The 20,318-nt window shown below is 42.9% G+C and overlaps 2 protein-coding genes across 3 annotated transcripts in view; one reads left to right on the top strand and one right to left on the bottom strand.

The window, feature by feature from the left end:
• Nucleotides 1-6: 6 nt before the first annotated feature.
• Nucleotides 7-8,894, bottom strand: SHOX2 (SHOX homeobox 2). 2 transcript variants are annotated; one of them, XM_059388071.1, is made up of 5 exons: nucleotides 8,047-8,894; nucleotides 5,005-5,213; nucleotides 2,545-2,602; nucleotides 2,151-2,239; nucleotides 7-622 (listed from the first exon to the last, which is right to left on the bottom strand). In XM_059388071.1, exons 1-5 carry the CDS (start codon nucleotides 8,393-8,395, stop codon nucleotides 329-331), a joined length of 999 nt encoding a protein of 332 aa, XP_059244054.1. In that variant the 5' UTR covers nucleotides 8,396-8,894; the 3' UTR covers nucleotides 7-328. The 2 variants fall into 2 exon arrangements, with proteins under 2 accessions (XP_059244054.1, XP_059244055.1); XM_059388072.1 differs by having other exon boundaries at nucleotides 7-586; nucleotides 8,047-8,890.
• Nucleotides 8,895-11,876: 2,982 nt separating this feature from the next.
• Nucleotides 11,877-20,318, top strand: part of RSRC1 (arginine and serine rich coiled-coil 1) — a 412,534-nt gene continuing 404,092 nt past the window's right edge. The window contains exons 1-2 of the mRNA XM_059388345.1: nucleotides 11,877-11,889; nucleotides 12,449-12,628. Coding sequence (XP_059244328.1) covers nucleotides 11,877-11,889; nucleotides 12,449-12,628 — 193 coding nt within the window. The remainder of the gene's footprint in view (nucleotides 11,890-12,448; nucleotides 12,629-20,318) is intronic.

Genomic DNA, 20,318 nt, shown 5'->3' with positions numbered 1-20,318 from the left:
CCACACTCCCGTGTCCCAGCGCTCCCTTGTTCAGTCTCTCTCCAGACTTCCCGAAAACTTGCCCGTATGAAGCCAAATTCTACGCCCTTGGGTAAGTTTATGGTCAGGAGCCACAGAGCTGGTGCGCCTAGGGGGATTCAAGGTCCGGCGCGGAGTCTCGCCCTCCGAGTCTCGTATGTGGAAGGTGGCAAAGGGCGATCAGCGGGGCGGAAAAAGGGTCGGTTCCGGAGGTCCGGAGGGGTTAAACGGAAAGCAGCGGGGCACGGAGGGTTTGCAGGGTGCGCGCCGCGCTGGGGGCGCGAATTTGGCGCTGGCACTGGCGTTGGCGTCACAGACCCAGGGCGGCAGCGTGCTTTTTGGCTTTCAGTCTGAGATCCGCGATGCTGGAGTTCTTGCTGGTGGTCTTGGCTGCGGCGGCGGCAGCCACCACAGAGGCGGCGGAGGCTGAGTCCGCCGCCAGGGTGGCCAGCGGCAGTCCGAAGGGCGGCGCCGGGAACATCATATAGGGCGCGTGCGCGGCCAGGTGCGGGTGCAGGTGGTGGTGCGCGTGCGCCACGGCGCTGTCCAGCTGCAGCTGCGCCTGAACCTGAAAGGACAAGGGCGTCACGTTGCAATGACTATCCTAGGGTGACAACAGAATAGAAACAGAGCATTAACGGCGTCCAGCTTGGTGAGGGGGAAGGCTGGGGCTGGGGACAGGAAAGGGGAGTTTGGCTGACCTTCTCAGTTTGTTACTGAATCTGGGGCGCTGCGGGGATACTCCGGTGCGCCAGAGTCTCTGCAGCTCCTTCAGCACGTCTTACCTCCCTGGGCCCTGGGGGACTCCTGTCTGCAGGAATGTGGCTGCCCCCTCGGGAGCTGGGCCCATCAGAGGGCAACACTGCTATTGTGTTAAAACATCGCCCTCCTCAAAATTACAAAGTAATTTGGAAAGGCTCTCTTGATGCCATCATACAGCTCTTATCCATTAAAGCACTGAAGTAATAGCAAGCAAACTATAAAACTTTTCCCTGTCACCCGGGGAAAATATTGCATCTTCATCACAACTGGCACAATTGTTAGTACTTCTAACCTTTACTGCTATAACAGTTACCCTTGTTATAAAGCAGATCTTCTTAAAAATGCAGATTCTACTTCAGAAGGTCTGCATTGGGACCTGAGATTCTGCATTTCTAACAATCTCCCAGGTGGTGCTGGTGCTGCAGGCCTGCAGATCACTTTCTGAGTAGTAAGGGTCTCCTTTTAAGACCCCACTCTCTCTCCAATCATTCTCTCTTGCTTCAAAAGCCTAGCATCAGGATGTAAGCTAGAATCCTGCAGTGTCAAGAGAGCTAAGATCTCCCTAACAGTAACCATCAATACATGGGTACACCCAGATGTCTCCCCAGTCCAGGGTGTTGCCAACTGAGAGCTAATTCTTGACTTCACAGCCCTACCAAGCAGGGGTCCCGGCTGAGGAAGGGGAAGGTCAGGCGCTGGTTGGTAAGGATTGAGCCCTAAGGCTGGGAAAGCAGGGGCGTTTAGAGCACTGGGATTTCCCAGGATTAAATCATTGCTGCAGGCTGTCCTTTTAAAATGTAGTCTTAAAGGTTTCTTTATGCCTAAGAAAGGGATTGCAGAGGCAGGGCATCCCTAGGAAGACCAAGGCTTCTCTCTCTACTAGAGATGAAGCTTTGTTTGCAGAGACAGCTTTTAAAAATCAAGTCTGAGTTGGAAGTACTTTTATTTATTTACTTTTCTTTTGTCCGAGACATTTATTGTGACTAAGGGAAAGGAAATACCTAGAAAAATATTTAGAAAGTTGCCTTAGAAAACACCTTAGGACTAATCTCTGTATTGGATCTGACAAAATCTTAATCAAAAGGCTTTTCCTTCCTCTCCCCAAGTGCAATCTTTAGTGCATTTTTAAAGGACCAGTTGCTGGCCTCAGGCCTCTGCAGGTTTCCCATGAGAACAGAAAGGACTAGGCATGTAGGCCCCTGACATTTTATAGGTTTTTAAAGGGGAGTAGATTTACTATATCATCTCAAAATTATTCTTCAACTGCAAGGACACCAACACTAGGACTCAGAGAGGGTATGCTCAACAATTCAAGCAAACATCCAGGTCTTTTTACAGTTGAAAACTGGTTGAAACTGGGCTATACTTGCCTGCTGAAATGGCATCCTTAAAGCACCTACATTGACATAGGGTGCAACTCTACAAGCTTCAAACTGGCTGGCAGCCCCTATGAGAACACCTGTAAAAAAGGGGGGGGGGATAAAACACAATAATGTGAGTTTAATATTTCCAGCATTGTTTCCCAGAGTTCCGAACAATACCAAAATAGAACAAACTCCTTTGGAATTGGACTGTTATCTTCCTAAACAGTTGCCATAATGAAAATAAATGTACTCCCGTACTTTAGTACTCTCATTAACTGCTTTCAGGCAGATTTTAAATAGAGAACATGATTATCTTTCTGAGTTTCTTTCTGACTTTGTATAACAATATTACCCAGTTCTCTTTTTACTTAGAATATCAGATGTTCTTTGAGAAGCATACCTTTATGGAGTTGATTTTCTTGTTTTCTACATTTTGCTCTTCGATTTTGAAACCAAACCTACAAATTGGAAAAATAAAATAAAATCTAGATTTTATGAACTCAAACATATTTCTTTAATTACCAGAGTATACTGAAAAAAAATTAGTATTTTAGGCAAGGATTCAGAGATATAGCAAGCGATATTTGAATTATAAAAAACACTCTCAATTTCCAAAGTCAAATAATGTAAATGAATGACAAAAAAGAATTTCATAGTCTTTTGCAAGATAAATTGTTTCTTGATAAATTACTATTAGTCCTGGTTTCATCTTTCTACATTATAGAGTCCCCAAGGCCTAAAACTCTCCCTGATACCTGATACTAAAGTGATAATGGGTTTAGATGTTTGCCCAGTAAGACCTGAGAAGAATGTGCTCATTAATAGCCTGTAATATTAATTAGCTTCATCTTCAAGAAAAACCAAACACCAAAGCAAATAGTGACTCTGTTTGGGGGGGGTGGATAAGAGTGGGGGAAGAGGTAATTAGTGCCATAAAAGCCTCACTACAAAGAAGTTTAGAATTTCTCTGTTCCTCTGTGCAGTAGAGTGTAACACAGTAGCAGAATAATTGTGTCATTATCATGATAATCTAATTCGCTTCTACAGAAAAAATCCACTGCTTACGGTTAGGGTAGTAGAAAATAACCCTAAAATTTAAATAAAAGTATGAAAAAATGAAGACCAGCAATAAAGTTCACTTCTTATGAGGGAAAAAAAAAAGACAATATTCTGTGAGAAGGGGAAGGTATGAATCAAGTCACTCTGGATACTGTCTTCTCCCACATATTACCTTCTTAAATACACTTGCCAACTTTCAGAGGCAGTATGACAGATTTTTAAAAATTCATACAAAGCTTGTTTTTACACTCCAATCATACAGCATTATGTTCCAATAATACAGCATATTGACTGATTCACAAATTAAGGTTTGAAAAAAACTATAAAAGAAAAATACTGCTTCAGAGCTTTTTCTTGTTTTTGAAAGCAAGTGTCATAGTCAATATAAATCTTCAAAAATTCCCCTGCCATTTAGTGTAATAGAAGGGTAGATTTCATGCCAGGGTGGCATCCTTTGTGTAACTCACATGGCCTGAGGCTTCTTGCCTCTTTTTTCCCCTAGAAGAGTTGGAACTGAGATACTAATGCTCATAACTGTAATAATTATCATCATGTCTTTAAGGGGTTGCTGAGCCTCTAGAGATTTGAGTACACACAGCAAAGCAGCAGAGGCTTAAAAAGGAAGAGCAGAGCCTTCTATTGACGGCTGTGATGACCAAGGCAGCCTATTATTACTTTTTCCCTTCAACGTGACTGCTCTGTTTTTGTCCTGATCCTATTACAAGATGCGGGAAGCCCCATAAGAATTGCATAGTTTGCTGCAGATGGTGGTCTCTTCACCCAGAGACCCCGGGAGTATCTGTTACAGTGATACTTTATAACAGCTGCAGATGTTCAGGCCTAAAACTGCTCCATGTGTTCAAACAAATAATGACCATCATTTTCTTCTATTTTATTATTTGAGCGGAAATACAGTCTGAACACTTAAATGTTTTCTCCATAAAAGCAGAAGGATATGTATCCATGTGTGTATTAATTTTCTACCTTGAATGCCCCCAAAGCCTATTGCCATTACTTCCACCCCCACAACCAGTGAAAAAACAAAAAACAAGAAACCTGCTCCAATTCTAACTTCATCACATATGGCACTTGTTGGGTGTTGGACTCTGGGAATGCCAATATTAAGATATGTAAGTTGTTTTAAAATTAAGTTCTGTCGGTTCAGGTTTGCTGTCTTGGTTAAGTGAGGGAACAAAGAGTGACCAAAATGCATTTCTGTCTCCACTGTTTTACACACAGTTTGAGATCGACTGCTAACGGCAAACTGTAAATTTCCACACTTAACAGTTGCTAATTTTCTTTATAGTCTGTACATCTATAAACCTAATTGGCATATCCGCTTGGCAACCCTAGACCCCAGAGCAGGCCCTCAAGGAAAACCAACTCAGGCGAACAAAATATTCGTTGTAACTTTTAAGGCATCCAGAAGATAAAACGTTTTCTGTGGGATTTTTTTTTTAAGGCTTATAAAAGTAGGCCCATTAGGATTAAACCACATTAAAGGCATCGTAAGGCGAGGAGGGGGGGGGGTGGTTGTGGTTTATAGAAACTCTGGGAGCAAGCCCAGCACAGCTTTCTTCTGCTGGGAACATATGTTGGGATGGGGTGGAGGGTAGGCTACAAGACTAAGATTTACTTTGGAAAATAAGACCTCTAGTAAAGATATCCCATCCCTTCTCACCTCACTCCAGATTCTTGAACCTGCGCCCTCCGTGTGTGTCTCCCAAGCGGCCTCTCTAACCCCACGCGTGCCCCTCCTCCACTCTACGCGCCCTGCCTTGACCTCCTCACAGCTGGATACCTGCACTCGGGCTTCGGACAGTCCCAGCCTTTGGCTCAGTTCCTCGCGCATGAAAGCGTCTGGGTAGTGGGTCTCATCGAAAAGCCTCTCCAGTTCGTTGAGTTGTTCCAGAGTGAAATTGGTCCGACTTCGCCTCTGCTTGATTTTGGTCTGGCCTTCGTCTTCCATCCCTTTTGCATCCTCCTTGCGATCCTTCAGCTCTGGGGACACTGGAGGGGCACCACAAATAAGCCACGCATATGTCCATGTGCGCACAACACACACACACACACACGCACGTACAAAAACAACACAGCAAATCCTGCTACTAGATCTGTCTACAAAATGATGGAGGATCCTGCCCCCTCCCGGAGTTCCTGTCTAGTCCCTCACCCAGTCCTGAGGAAGAGGATTCTGGAGACGCGAGAAGATCAACTCTGGGCGACCGTCTGCCCCCAGCTATTCACCCACTTACCCCTTCGCAACTGTAGCCTCAACTCACCTCCTCACTGTCCGCTCCACCATCCCCAGCCCTCCCCCGCGAACACCAAATCCATTCCACTCAACCTCTCTCGCACTCACCATCTCCCTCGCAGGCACGGAATCAAGAGCGCCGCGCCCGGCCAGACACAGAATCCGGTCGGGGCAGAAGGGCGCGGCGAGGCCAAGCACCGGCTTCTCACCGGCTACTCCCAGGATGCTGGGCTATTCTCAGGCCTGCTCCGACCGTCGCTGGCTCTCTGTTTCTCTAAACTTGCTGCTCTAATTTGGGAACAATTGGGCCCAAGGGTCGCAGCGGCGGAACAAGACCCGGGTGTTGAGCGGCACTGGGAGCCGCATCTCCGGGCTTTCGGTGCTGACCCAGGGCTCAAGCCTAACCCTGCGGAGGACCACTGGCGGCCAAGCAGTCCCTACCCCCCATGCCGGACACTGGGTGCCTGAGCAGAGGCACCCACGCCATGTTGGCTGCCTGAAGGGCTTGCGGCTCACGCCAGGCCAAAAGGCGAGAGCGGAGATAACTAGCTTCGCGAGGCGCGCGAAACAGACCGCTGCCTCAGTTTTCTCCTTCTCCCGCCCCACTGGAAAGGCAGACTCGACCCTAAATGCTTAAACCCACAGAGATCAACAGGTTCAAGCAGAACATTAGTGATCCTTGGTTTCTATTGGTTGCGCAAAGCCTTTTCATTCATCTAGCAGCTCCGTTGTTTAATAAAATATGCATTTTTTTTTTTCTGCTCTGGGTTTGCACACATCCGTTGCTACTTTACTGTCCTTCCTTCTCCCTTAAAAACGGGAGCTCTGAGAGTGTGAGCATACAGAGTCACCCGAGGGATATATATTTAGGCCAAAGGGCAGTGATCAGGGGAGCCCATATCAACATAAGCTGCCCTCTGGATCCTTCATCCTCTGCGCCTGAGTCGGAGCCTTGGGTTTTTTTATAAGGTGTCAAAGCTGAGTTTGGATAGTCGAGGCTATTTGCAATTCTTCCTAGCCCAGGATCCCGATCAGCATGGGTGTTAAAAATCATTTCGGGAAGAACCAGCCTGCAGAGAAATTAATACTTGTCCTGAGCTTGGAAATCCACAATCCCAGGACTGTGTCTGCCCGGGTTCAGACCCTAACCGCGCGATGCGGTGGGCTGGTGTACCCTGGGCCTGGAGCAGCGGACTCACGCCTGGGAGGCTGCACTGGCCGCCTGTCAGCTGTGCCACCATTTTCCAAATTTAGGAGGGCCTGCTGCCTGGTCTGGGAGAAGAAGAGCCTCTAGATCCCAGCCCAGTCTAGCAGTCTAGCTACCATGATCTTAAGTGTTGCCTGCATTTCTTGTACTCAGAGTTCGTTTTATGGACATTCGTCCTTCCACGGGAGAGGAAGCGGATAACATTACAGCTAACATTCAGCCAAGTTAATAAAATATTTCCACTGATATTGTAATGAAATTTACTTAAGGGTTGAGAAGGCTTTGTTTATTTCATGTCATTTACAGTGGATGCCTTTCAAACTTTCCGAGCTTCAAAGAGAAAGATGTCCTCATTTCCACTTGATTAATAGACTTAATATAATCTCTATTTTGCCCCCAAATTTCATTTATTGGCCTAAACAGGAACAGACCGTGTTATAAACAACTTAATTGCTTGCTTAAATATGTGATTCTACGCATGTCACATATTTTCCTAATTGGAAAAATATGGCAGCACACCAGTTACTGCAGGCACCAAGTGCCAAATTAATTTTATTGTTGAACTCTTTTGAATTGGTACAGGACGCTCCACCATCTAGATAAAGCCATTTCCTAACACTTTGCTGGCACCAAAGGATTCCTCACACACACCCCCCTCCCAAAAAACCAGAGTACTAAAGGATTCGAAACAGCAATGGAATTGTGTAAATATGGAAAAACCCACCAAAAAAGGGAGCTTAACGTGTCTCCCGAGAGAACAGTCTAGACTGCCTTGGCACTGTTCGATCTTAATAGCTCAAAGAGAATGAGAAGTTTTGACCTCCAAGATCCAAGAAGCCAGGATCTTCGTGGACTTCGAGTGCATCTTAGCCGCGGCCGGAAACCCTGGGGCGACCCAAGAGTGAAATCGCTCTCTCCCCTCTCTCCTTCCTGTCTTTTTCTTTCTTTCTCAGGCCTAGGAAAGGGGCTCCCGCAAACTCGGCGCTAGATGATAACCATAATCCCGCCGCCTGGCCCCGCTGCTGTCAGCACCCCCGCCGCAGCCGGGCCCAGCGAACTTCCCCATCCGCCCGCTGGCCGTCTGGGCTGCCGGCCCATCCTCCGGCTGGTGAAACGCGCTACAGTGGAACCGGCAAAGCCGGAGCATCTGAAAAGGGCGCGCGCAAACCCCACGCCCCCCGTCTTCACAAACACTCGGACCCCACCCACGACCGTGCACACCACCGGACTCCCACCCTTCATCACTCTAGCTTCCAAAGCTGGGGTCCAAGGGCCCTCTCCGCGTCCCGCCCCTCTCCCCGCTGGGCCTCGGAGTCCTCTTTTGCCTGAGAGGAGTCAGGAAGGCGGGAAGGGGAATCGCGGCTGGGGTTTTAGGCCGTTACCCTCGGTGAGCCGCGGGCTGCCAGGCTCTCTGCTTCTCTCAGCGGCGCCCATGTCCAGCTCCCGGACGGGAGAGCGCCCTCCTCCAGCTCCTCCGCCTGCTCCTCCTCCTCCTGCACCTCCTCCGCCTCCTCCGCCTCCGCCTCCGCCTCCTCCTCCGCCGCCGCCTCCGCCGGCCGCCCGGACTGCCGGGCTGCTGCGGTCGTCTCGGCCCGGCTCGGCGCAGCCCGTCGGCTCCTTGGTCCCGCGCAGCGGCCCGCTCTCCAGCACTTCTCGGTACGTGATAGCCTCCTTCTTCTCCTTCACTTTCTGGTCAAAAGACTTAGAGACGAACGCCGTAAGTTCTTCCATCGCCGCCGAAGCCCGTCAGCCCCGCGCTCAACCTCTCCCAGCCGAGCCCCGCTCTTTTTTTCCTTCTTCTTTTTTTACTGCTCCAACCCCCCCAATAATAACACATCAATGGGGCAGGGGGTGGGGGAGGAGCTGGAGGAGGAGGAAGAAGAAGAAGAAAAAAAAGAAGAGAAGAAAGAAGAAAGAGGAGGAGAAGTAGGAGAAAAAGAAGTAAGAAGAGGAGGAGGAAGAGGAGGAGGAGGAAGAAGAGAAGGAGGAGGAAGAAAAGGAGGAGGAGGAGGAGGAGGAGAAGGAGGAGAGGGGAAGGGGCGGGGGCCGCAGGAGGGAAATGGGAACTGATGCTTCCCTGCCGGAGCGCGCTTGTTCAATGTTAAGATCTTTGACAATTCTTCCTGCGGAGAGTTCAGATCTGATAGCAATGCTGCGCTTGAAGTCTCACTATTTATACTTCGCAAAGGCGGCCCCTTGTTCTGAGTAAATTACCTCCCCTTCGCAACTCCGAGGGAGCCCCTTCCTGGGGAAGCACCCGCACCACTACCTGGGGGGGGGGGGGCTCGTTCGGGGGTTTTTACTGGTCCAGCCCCCCGAGGAGGGGGGGGGGGGGGGGGGGGAGGGGGAGAGAGAGAGAGAGAGAGAGAAAGGGGGGGGGGGGAGAGAGAGAGAGAGAAAGAGAAAGAGAGAGAGAGAGATTGAGATTGATTGAGGCTGGAGTCCAGGCGGGCTGGAGCAGGAGTGGGAGGGCAGAGAAGGGGACGGGAGGGGGCGGGAAAAGGAAGCCGGTCCCAGGCCGTCCCGGTTTTCAGATAGCCTCGGCCGCCTGTGCTCTTGGCCATTAATCCAGGATTGACGAGAATCCCTAATTAATTTAATTAGGCGTGGATTTTGCGTTGGTGTCACGATTCAGTTAAACACTGGGGACCTGGACCTACTCCGCCGGGGCGTGGCCAAGAGGAAACTGACAAGTGCGCGGCTGCGGGAGACAGTCGGGTATCCGGACTGGGCATTCGACCCCACAACCTCGCACCGCGTCAGGGTGCCGCGCAACTGCTCCTCCCCGCCTTGCTGCCAGGCTTCCTTGACCTGTATTAGGTGCCCGCACCCCAGTTCCGTATCCTAGCTCTGTGTCCCAAACCTACATCCTGCACATCAACCCACACAGCTCGGCAACCTGGGTTCACAAACCTGCTCAGAGTCAGGGTCCTTTACAGCTTTCCAGACCTGCGCGGCTCCTTAAGGGGCTTCCCAGCTCGCGGCCAGAGCTGAGCTTGGGTCTTCACTAAGCTCCCCGCCCAGGGGAGTTTGTGATTCACCCCACTACTCGTGCACTGGAGCCCAGGCCGACACCTCTACAGACAAACCCAACTCGTATGGGCCAGTCTATTTAACACATTTCCCGAGCAGCTGTTCCCTGACAGATTCCATTTTAAAGTGTTTCTTTAGCGCCTGGTCAAGGACAGTTTGACTTCGTTCCCTCTTTGAGGTCTCAGGATCCTGATCCCTTTTCCCTTACAACTCCCTGAACCCGGACCCCTCCCACAATTAACTACAGGAGGTATTCTTCAGCATCCTCAGAAACATTCTAGTTGATTTCCTAATCTTGAAAAGTGAATTATTATCCCTCTTTGAGTTTGAAAAAAAATTCATGTTAAGTTTATGCCCTATCTATTTTTTTTTTTTTTTAAATCATGGACTATTCAAAAAGAGAGTCACCGGGAGAAAGGTCTCTCTCTCTCCCTGTCAAAGCCACAATTTAAAATTCTATTCCTGGACTATTTTCATCGAAATAGTTTGTTATATGGAAGGAACATCTATATTACTGAGTCATTTGTCCTGTGTAGGGCAAAGCTTGCAGTGACGGTGTGGCCATGTATATATCTCACACAAGAATATTTACATAGGAAAGATAATTACTCTAGCCTACAAACAAATATATCTTTCCAAGTGTGGTTTGGGGGACATTTTCTTCTGATGTTAAATGTAAGTAGTTCATCTTCCTGGATCTGATACTCTCAGGAAAAATAAAAGCAGTTACAGAAATGTGTTAGGTATACTTCTGCCCTTCGATTGAGGCATGAACAGATAATTTGAAATCTATCATCAAAACAATCTGAATCATTTGTAAAAAGAGAAAACAATTATATCATCAGTGGTTCTAGAATATATAAAAATAGAGGCTATATGTACCTTTGTCATTCTATATATACTACTCTTCAGATTAAAATGTTCACATTTAAGTGCATTTAAGGAAAATGAAAATCATACTTTTTAGGAATGTTACTTTGTCTTTTTTTTCTTTTGAATTCTGAAGTTGTCCTTTGTTCTTCTTAAAACATTTAGTGCTGTATTTAGCGGAAATAATTAAAATCTTTGTTTCCAGTAGCAATAGCTTTTAGGTATTAATGAGTTATATGAGTGCTTGCTTCTATTTTATCACACTACAAAAGAGACTCACATACTCACATTTTTCAAAGTTATGAATTTAGAAACATGATTTTACACTTAGTCTTGGTTTCCTACTTGTAACCACTTCAATTCTGATATTATCAGAGAATAACCATAAAACTTTAATCCTTTATGAAAATCCATCTTTCAGGTTATTTAGCAGAATGACCAGGAATGGGGTCAGCTAAATAGATGTGGTGCTCAAAGAGCTCTAAAACTGAGGTGTTAAATGTGTATTCACAAACAGCTCCAACATAATCACTATTAGAAGTCTGGCAAGGGATCAGGAGACTCAATAGCTACTTTTAAAATTCTGTCTACTGAGCTTGAGGGAAAAATGACCACTTTAAAGGTGATCAGGGAACTCTCAGACACAATCATCATGGAACTCACACCAAATAGATTTTTCCCATAGATTTTCCTGGCATATCGGCTTTTTGTATACATTTAGGAATAGTAGTGTTAATATTAGATGCGGATGTGAGAAATCTGCAGTGCCTTCCCACAGATTTCCACTGGCCCAAGGGAAGTTTAGTTAAAAACCAACATCAACAAAGTTTTAAAATCATATGCTAATAAATGCTCATGAAGTTCTAAGGATGTTTCATTAGATAAAAAATTTTTTCTTGAGACAGGGTTTTTCAAAACGTGGTTTTGGTAAAAAGAAAAAAAAAAAACCAACAGCAACACTGAATAAAGTTTAGTTGACAACCTGCAGACAGATACACAGGTTCCAATGAAATTCAGGACGCCAAGCTCCCCCCACTCCCCAGCTCTTGAATTATTTAAAATAAACGTGTAGTGTAGTAGTTAAGTTTTAAAACGGTCCCTCAAAACTGGTTATTTAAGGTAAAGTCATTTATGAGCAATATATTTGTGGAGGTGATTTTCACCCTCTCAAACCGTCAGCGGAAAACTCTAGCCTGGATATCTATCAGTTGACAAGTTGGTTCTTCCAGTCTACCCAAACCAAGGCCAAGGGTTTATTCACCTCCTTTAGGTTTCTTACAGATAAATAATGTAGTGTGAGTCACAGAAAATGCTGAATCGCTGTAATTTCTATTGGTTTAAACAACAACAAAAAAATCTATACATTTAATTTCTCTTTCAGAAGAAACCTCGGCTCCCTGCCTCAGGCAGCCTTCTCCCATTCCTCCACCAACCCGTTAACTTTAATGTGGGAAACTAATTTGCACCCAACCTGTGAATGCCTTCACCTTCAGGGTAGAAGAAACACCGATTTTAATGCATTTTTGCAAATAAATCATTAGAGTTTAATCACACACGACTCTACACAGACACACTCCCATGATTTATTATCGTTGGGCTAGTTTCTTCCTCCCCCAGAGTGAGATAACTAATTTTGCTACGTGTGGTGTCTTAAACATAACTTCCTACGATGCAGATTTGTTTACTGATTATCTAAGACGATAGCGACGGTTACTAAGGCAATAACACTTTTCAGTCTTCACCTTTATTGCTTTTTGGGAAACAAACAAACAAACAAACAAACAAACAAAAATCAAATAAGCAAGGACGCAAAACCAACACCAAACAAAAAATTGGCGGCGTGACAATCTACTCCCTCGGTACTCCTCTAACTCCTGGCAGTCTCTATCGATGCACTCGGAAGCTCGGCTGAGGCTGCCTGGCGCTGGAACCAGGAAGGCGGTGAGCTTAAACTGAACCAAGTTCGGAGGACGGCAGCGGCGCCCAGATTTGAAGGAAGGTTTTTTGGTCTGTGGCGCTTGCAAGTCTACGGGAGGCGTGAAGCCGGAGGCCAGGACCCAGGTGATGCCCGCATCCGGAACCTGGGAGGCAGCGGCTGCGGGCGCAAGGTTCCGAGGCCCTGCTCCGGCGAGAAGCGGCGCGGGGCCTGGCGCAGTCCGCGGGGAAGACGACGTGGAGGGGGGGGGGGGGGGGGGGGGGGTGGCGGCCGCGAGGCGTGCGGAGCGGCGCAGCACGCATGCGCCCGGTACCTGGCGCTTTCTGACCCTGGAAGTCCAAGTTGGGGTGTTTGGGTGGTGGGTGCCTCTGGGGTACTGTGCGGTCGCAGGCCTCCAGCTAGGCCTTTAGTCTGGTGGTGGTGAGGAAGAGTTAACCAGCTCTAAATTCTCTTCATACCTAGACCACACCTCCATCTGCACCCCCAGTCCCTGGTCCTCCATCACTGCTTTTGGGTTTCTGTGCTCATCTTGCAGTGTGTTGGTGCTTCGTCACTAGCTATAGTAGGATGGAGCAAGAGGGAGGCTGCAGCCTGGTGCACTCCACCCCACTCACTCTGCTGTCGGTATTTGAGATCCACCTCTTTCCCTCCCTGTCCCCCTTCCGCGCTCCCACTCTTGCTGAGAGAGAGATGGTGCTGGGTGAGGTGGACTTAACTTCCTTCACATATAAATATACTCGCTTTAAACCTTCAATTTCCTTGACCTCAGAATTTTTGGCCTTGTGGTCATATGACCACCTTTATGGGCTTCCTTAGGAGCACATGGCTGCCCTTGATCTCTGTTCACTTTGGTGAGAGGTTATAATGCACTACTTAGACATGTTGCGGACTCATGATTTTAGATCAGCCTTAGCATAACTTCTATCTTAGAGGTTATACATATTTAAATGTACACTGGAAGCCTAAATTTTTTGTTGTTAATTGCGTTTTCAGAATTAGCACCAAACTATTCGAGTTTCAACTAAGTAGGTACTAGGTATTTACATAAATCAAATATTTTTTTCTGTTACAAAAAAGTATTCCAGCGCTCATCTAGACATAAAAGCTCTAAGTGAGGGGAATATGCAGAATTATCAGGTTTAAGGATTTGAATATGGCAGGTGCGACCTTGTGGGGAACTGTGTATCCTGTCTAGCTTTAGAGTCTATAAATACTCACTTTCTTTACAAGCAAAGGAGATTTCCTGCCAAGTGGTAACACTTTACTACTGTTACGGTCTTAAATAAGAGAGCTAAAAATGTTTGAAATAGAAAAAAAAAATTAAAGGCAGCTGGTATGTATTAATTGGCCTTACCAGTTCCACCAGTCTTAGCAAAAAGTTGTGTTAAGAGTTGGAAAACTTCTGTAATGATTTTGTTACAGTAAATGTATAGATGAATTTTCTGCTTTCATTTTCAAACCATTGGGGAGAAATTCTTAGGACTGATAATGCTCTTTAAAAAAAGAGATACTAGTTTACAAATTTTTAATTATGATAGGTGTGTTTTTGACAGTTCTGTCTTTTTTGAAATTTGCTGTTATCTTAAATTAGAATTTTACCACAGTTCTTTTACTGCGTTTGCATGGCTTTGTACTTGTTTGTGGGTTTCTTCCTATGCTAAAATGCTATTAGCCCCATTTTTACTTTACCTTTTTGAGGTGGATTTCCCATTGACATGACTTTTTTTTTTAAGCCATGTGTCCAAGATTAAAAAATATAGTTTGATATACTAATGGATGAGTAGTAGAGAAATAATTATAAACTATGTTCTCTAGGAATCTTTTTCCCTCTACCTGTTTTCTGAAAAAGGCTAACTGCTTAATGTACCTTTATTAATAACTAGACAAAGGAACTACTTGTGTATACCTTTGAGCTTTCTTTTGAATGATCACATCTTGGCTTCATGTCTTCAGTAAGTCACTTGAACTTTTCAGTTAGGTGTTTTTGTAAATAGATGTCCTGTTGTAGTCATTACCTCTCCTGGTTTCAATTTGGTAGTGGGAGTATTTGGGGGAGGTTTGCAATCAGGAGACTGTAACCAGGAAGTACTAGAAGACAGAAGGGGGACAGAAAACCAAGAGTTGTAGGAGTTCATTCCTATAGTTGGGTTTTCTGTTTACAGGTATATTGAAAAATTGTTAGCTTGTGGGGCTCCTAAAAATCTCTGCTCAGTTCATTATTGCCCTTATCAGAAAGAGTTATTAATGTGTCTTTTCATGTACTATACCATACAGTGGAGTTAAGTATAAGCAGTTCTTTCTTACTAGGAGTGTGTAATATAAATTGACGACCTTGACTTGAATGAGCAAGTATATTCAATTGTATGCCAATGATATTATGGACATCCAGAAGTGAGTATATATCTAGGGTGGTGAGTAGGAATTCAGTACCCATCATTGATGAAGAAGACAATTTTTGGATCTCTCATTTGCTCTTGTTCAGTTTTCTGAATAAATATTGGAAGTTAACTATAATAAGTGTAGGGGCTTCTGCAGTCTCTTGAGGATTGATTATACTTCAGAGTAATTTTTCTGAAGTGTAAATATGTTACTTGAAAATGTATTTATAGTTTGGTGACATGGTTTTTAAACTTTATATTTAGTGTCTTTAAGGAGAGGCTTTATATCTACCATTAATTTTTCTGGGTTAAATGTAATCATTCTTCTATTATGGGTGGGTTATGTTGTTGGCAGTTAAAACAAAGGAAAATGTATACTTACCTCCAATTCTCTATTTTTTTTCCAGTCAACAATAAGATATGTAATTAAATCTGTGTCCTTTTTTTTTGTCTACTTCTTTATGCTTTATGTGGGCACTTAATAAGCTGGACAAGAAAGGAGAATGGAAATAACTGTAGATACCTTAGAGCAATGGTTCTCAAACTTTCTAGTTTTAGGATTCCTTTACACTTTTAGAAATTATTGTGGACTCCAAGAACTTTTATCTATATGGGCTATATCTGTAAATACTGCCTTACTAGCAATTACATGAGCAAATTTTGAATATTTATTAATCCACTTAAAAATAATAATAAGCCCATTACATGGTAACATAAATAAGATATTTGTATAGAAGTAACTATATTTTCCAGAACACACTTAGTGAGAAAAGTGACATTATTTTCCACTTTTGCAACCCTCTAATGTCTGGCTTAATAGAAGAGGATTGGATTCTTATATCTGCCCCTGCGTTCCATTGTGATCAGTTGTTTTGATTGAAATATATAAAGAAAATCTGGGTTCACAAATATATGGTATTGGAAAAAAGTATTTTAATAGCCTTTGCTGATAATTACTTCTTTCATACTACACTAAAACTTGACAAGTAGTGGTTTCTTAAAGGTTAGTTGCAGTCTGGTTTTTGAAAACATGTCAATGACTTTGTAGTCTATCACATTAAAATCTATGGGTTTGTCTTATACTGTGAGTGGATTTTTTTTACCTAGGCATGATTCTGTGAGATCCTGAATTGGCCTATGGGAGAATAGTGGTTCACTGAGTTACGCATACCTTCTGAATTTTGAGTCTTTATTATGTAATTTAAAAAATTCACATTTTTGAATATCACCACCGATCTCAACACAGAAATTGTCAAGTACTGAGTGGGAAGCTGTCAGTCTCATGGTGGTGGATACAAGTTATCCTAAGTTCTAATTTTTGCTTAAGAGCTCAGATTTTATCATGGGTAACAAATAATGTCAGCTTTCCTTGAAATGAAAAAGTCTCTTCATTGGTTTTTGGGCAAATGTCTGCCTAATACCCAAGTCTGAATAGTCATAGTTAGTTTTTAGAGATAGTGTCATGATAAAAGCTTGTTCAATTTGAAATTTGTTTGTATTAACACTTTTTCTCAAAATAACCGTTATTCTTTAATATGCAGCAGTGGGTAAGTGTAGTTCCCATTTCATCATACAGAATATTAAAAAGATGTGTGTTCAAGGTTTAAAATTTATGAAGTTAATGATTTTTACTCTTCTGTCTAGGACATTCTTAAGTGAAACTGTCTTAAAAAAATTTCTTTTAAACTGTGTGTTGCAGTGAAGAATATAATGTCCACTACAGTAGTCATACAGTACAGTTTGGTGCCATTTCCTTGATTCCTGTTAAGGCACCAGCAGTTTTGCCTATTTTTAGTTTTATTTACATCATCAGTACAAAAGTCAACCCAGTGAAAAAGATAAATCATGTTTCAGTATTATAGTGAAAATAGTCTTGACCTCTTGGATCCTCTGAAAGGTTTTTAAAGACCCTCAGGGACCTACAGACCCCATTTTGAGAATTGCTGTTCCATTTCAAGCATAAGCTAGAGGGCAAGGATTTTTGTTTCTTGTTCTCTGATGTATCTCTTATACCTAAGCCCAATACCATCCTGAGACTTTATACCTATCTCTAGTGTTAGATTTTCTGGATCTGGAACATCTTTTTGGTTTACTCTCTACTTTTGGTGGAGTACATCCTCTGGTAGTTTCCTAAGAAAGGGTGAATGCAAGGTATAATTTTGAGACTGCATATTTGAAAGTGTCTTTATTCTGATCTCTTACTAGATCAGTGATTGGGTTGAATATAGAGAGGTTGAAAGTCATTTTCACTTAGATATGTGAAGGGAAGTCTTTTTTGTTTTTTGTGTTGCTTTACACCATTTTTTTCTCTTAAGAAGTTTCTAGGATCTGTATATGACTGTTGTCTGTATTTTTCTGAGCTATGTGTGGTATATGTCTTTTTTTTTTTTTTTTTTTTAAAGATTTACTTATTTTAGAGAGAGAGCTTGCACATGAGCTGGGGGAAGGGCAGAGGGAGAAAGAATCCTCAAGCAAACTCCCCACTGAGTATGGAGCTTGAGGTGCGGAGGGGACCTCAGTTCCAGAATCTTGAGACCCTGAGCTGAAACCAAAAGTGGCCACTTACCTGACTAAGCCACCCAGGTGCCCCTGGTGTAAATCTTTTATTAATTCATTGTTCTGGGGATTTAAGGCAGTTGATATCCTTCAATTCTGGAAATTCTTTGGGTGTTTTTCTATATCTCCTTTTTGCATTCTTTTTTTATGAAATGCATATTGATTGGATATTGGATTTTCTAGATTGATCTTCTTTTACCTCCTGTTTTTTATCTTTTTATTTCTCCTTTCTGTGAGTCCTTTGACCTTATGTTCTAACCCTATTGTATTTTTTTATTACAAATTACCATTTGCTTATATTTAACGTTTTCCTGTTCTTTGAGTGTTCCTCCTATTCTTGTTTGCTGGATCATCTTCTCATGTGTTTCTGGGGATATTAACAGTAATTTTTTTGATGTCTCTTGTTTACTACAAGTTGCTTTTATTTTTCTGTTTTGGTTTCTGTCTCTTAGGATAAAGGCTTTCATCACGTGACTGTTTACCTTTCATTGTATAATTGCTAAAAAGTTTAAAAAGTTTACGGAGAAAAGTTTACTGTGTTTAAGGTTTGGGTTTGGTAACTGGTGGACTTGGTGATAGGGTGATTGGATAAGAGCCTGGCCTTTTTTCCCCGGGGGAGCTTCAAATATTTGTATACCTTTTTTGACTATTCAGTTTTTGCAAAGAATCCTTTTCCAGAATTCTTGGATCCAAGCACATTAGTGCTGCAGTATTTCCCATTAGATTGAAGACTTTCACTTTCCTTTAACTTTTAGTTTAGCATCTTTCTGCCCTCTTTTACTGTGTGCCTGGACCTCTGCTTATTGTTTCATTATTTTCCTTAAAAAAAAAAAAACCCTCACCTTTCCTGCTGGGTTTGGGGAGGAGTAATCACTTGTCTGGTTTGGGTCAGGGAAGGGGCCTGGGCGATTACTTCTTTTACAGATTTTCAACTCCTCTGTGTTTTAGTCTTGACCTGTTGTGCTGGCTATGGTATCTGGTGTCTCAAATTCCTGAGCCTTTCTGATTTTTGCTGGGTGAATTGGCTTTTCTCTTGTTGCAATTCTCTGCAGTTGTGTGATATTCAGCTTTCTTAGCTCTAGATCCTCCATCTGTTTTTCATTTGCTGAAAATTTATTGACATATCTTGTCTACTGTTCCTGTTGTTTTCTCTTTTAGTCTCTTAATTCTTGTGAATTTACACTTTTTTATCCTTTCACACTCATTTTAGTATTTTTTAACCAGATAAGAAGATTATAATAAAAACTCATCTTATTTAAATGTTTATTTATGGGTAAAGAAAATTCTTAACTGTCTAAAGATGAAAACAAGAAAGGAAGGAAAAGCCAGGATATAGGAAAACTTAGGTGATTGTTATAACTCAGTTATGTATACATTCTTTAATGGAAATATACAGATGTTATATATATGTGTAAATATTTAAATATGTATATATGTACATTTATATTATCTATATATGTATAATTTCATAATCATAGAATTTTGAAGCTGGAAAGGGTCATGGTGATCTTTTAACCTGTGCAGTGTCATTTTTCAGTGAGGAAGCTGGTTTAGCTACACTAGTGATTTACTGAAAGTTTCAAAACCAAGTCTTTCCAATATTTTGTTAACTGTAAAATGTTAGAACTGTGAACATCTTAGAGGTTCCTAACTAGATTTAAAGTCTAATTCTGGTTCTAGGTAAATAACTTAGAATTTTGGATTAGTCCTGACAGCAATTTTCAAGTGGTATTGTATTAGAGTTAGGGAGGGGAATGCCTCATCTGACCGTTCTGAAAACAAAGCTGTAATTTAACATATTGCTTTGTTTATAGTAATGATATTAATTTATTTTGAATAAATATTAAAGGGAAACAGATTTTTATTTATCTGATCCATTAACGGTTTATCTTAACCATTATATACGATGGATCTTGCTTTTATGTGATATTGAAAGATAGCTAATAACTATTTTGTTAAAATAAGTGAGATTGCATATGAAACTCTTTATAAAGGCTAACTTTAAAGTAAGATAAGTAAGCTTCTTATCAACTAAGTTAATTCTTAGGTATAAAAACCTTAAGTTCTTTTTCTGTAGTTTTTTTTTTCCTTTTGTATACTAAATATACAAGCCTTATAGCCTTATAAGCCTTACCATAGCCTTATAGAAAATAGTGTAAAATAAAATAATTACCCAGTTTCATCACTTCAGTATTATCAGTTAGTTTGGGGGCAGTTGGTTGAGTCGGTGGCTCAGGTTAAGAGTCTGCCTTCGGTTTGGTTTATGATCCCAGGGTCCTGGAATTGCTCCACATCAGGCTCCCTGTTCAGTGGGGAGTCTGCTTCTCCCTCTGCTTCTCCCTCTCCTTCTGCTTTTCCTTTCCATTTGTGTTCTCAGTCTCTCTCTCAAATAAATAAAAATTTTAAAAAATTACCAGTTATTTTCAATTTTGCTGTTACTCATATGTACACATATATATGTGTGTATGTATATATATATGTGTGTGTGTATGTACATACATATATATATGGAGGAGGAGCAGAGAGAGAGTGAGAGAGAGGATCTTAAGCAGGCTCCACACCCAGTACAGAGCCTGACGTAGGGCTTGATCTCACAACCCTGAGATTGTGACCTGAGCTAAAATCAAGAGTTAGACACTTAACTGATTGAGCCACCAGGCGCCTCTTATATAAATTGTAGTCTCTGTAGATATGGTTTTAATAATGTTATAATGAATATAGTTTCCTTTTGAGAAAAACTTTGCAGATAAATTCTTAGAAATAGTATTGCTTTGTCAAAAAAAATCATCATTTTTTTTTGGGCGCCTGGGTGGCTCAGTGGTTAAGCCGCTGCCTTCGGCTCAGGTCATGATCTCAGGGTCCTGGGATCAAGTCCCGCATC

The sequence above is a fragment of the Mustela nigripes genome, chromosome 2 (assembly GCF_022355385.1).
Source record: "Mustela nigripes isolate SB6536 chromosome 2, MUSNIG.SB6536, whole genome shotgun sequence".
NCBI lineage: Eukaryota > Metazoa > Chordata > Mammalia > Carnivora > Mustelidae > Mustela > Mustela nigripes.
The sequence above is the reverse complement of the archived record's forward strand: the minus strand, read 5'-3'. Positions and strand labels throughout refer to the sequence as shown.

Coding starts and splice junctions, on each gene's coding strand:
- SHOX2 (XM_059388071.1), bottom strand. CDS start 8,395: ATGGAAGAACTTACGGCGTTCGTCTCTAAGTCTTTTGACCAGAAAGTG. Junction 2,603..5,004: donor TGTCCGAAGCCCGAGTGCAG/GTATCCAGCTGT, acceptor TCCAATTTGTAG/GTTTGGTTTCAAAATCGAAG. Junction 2,240..2,544: donor AGAAAATCAACTCCATAAAG/GTATGCTTCTCA, acceptor CCTTTTTTACAG/GTGTTCTCATAGGGGCTGCC.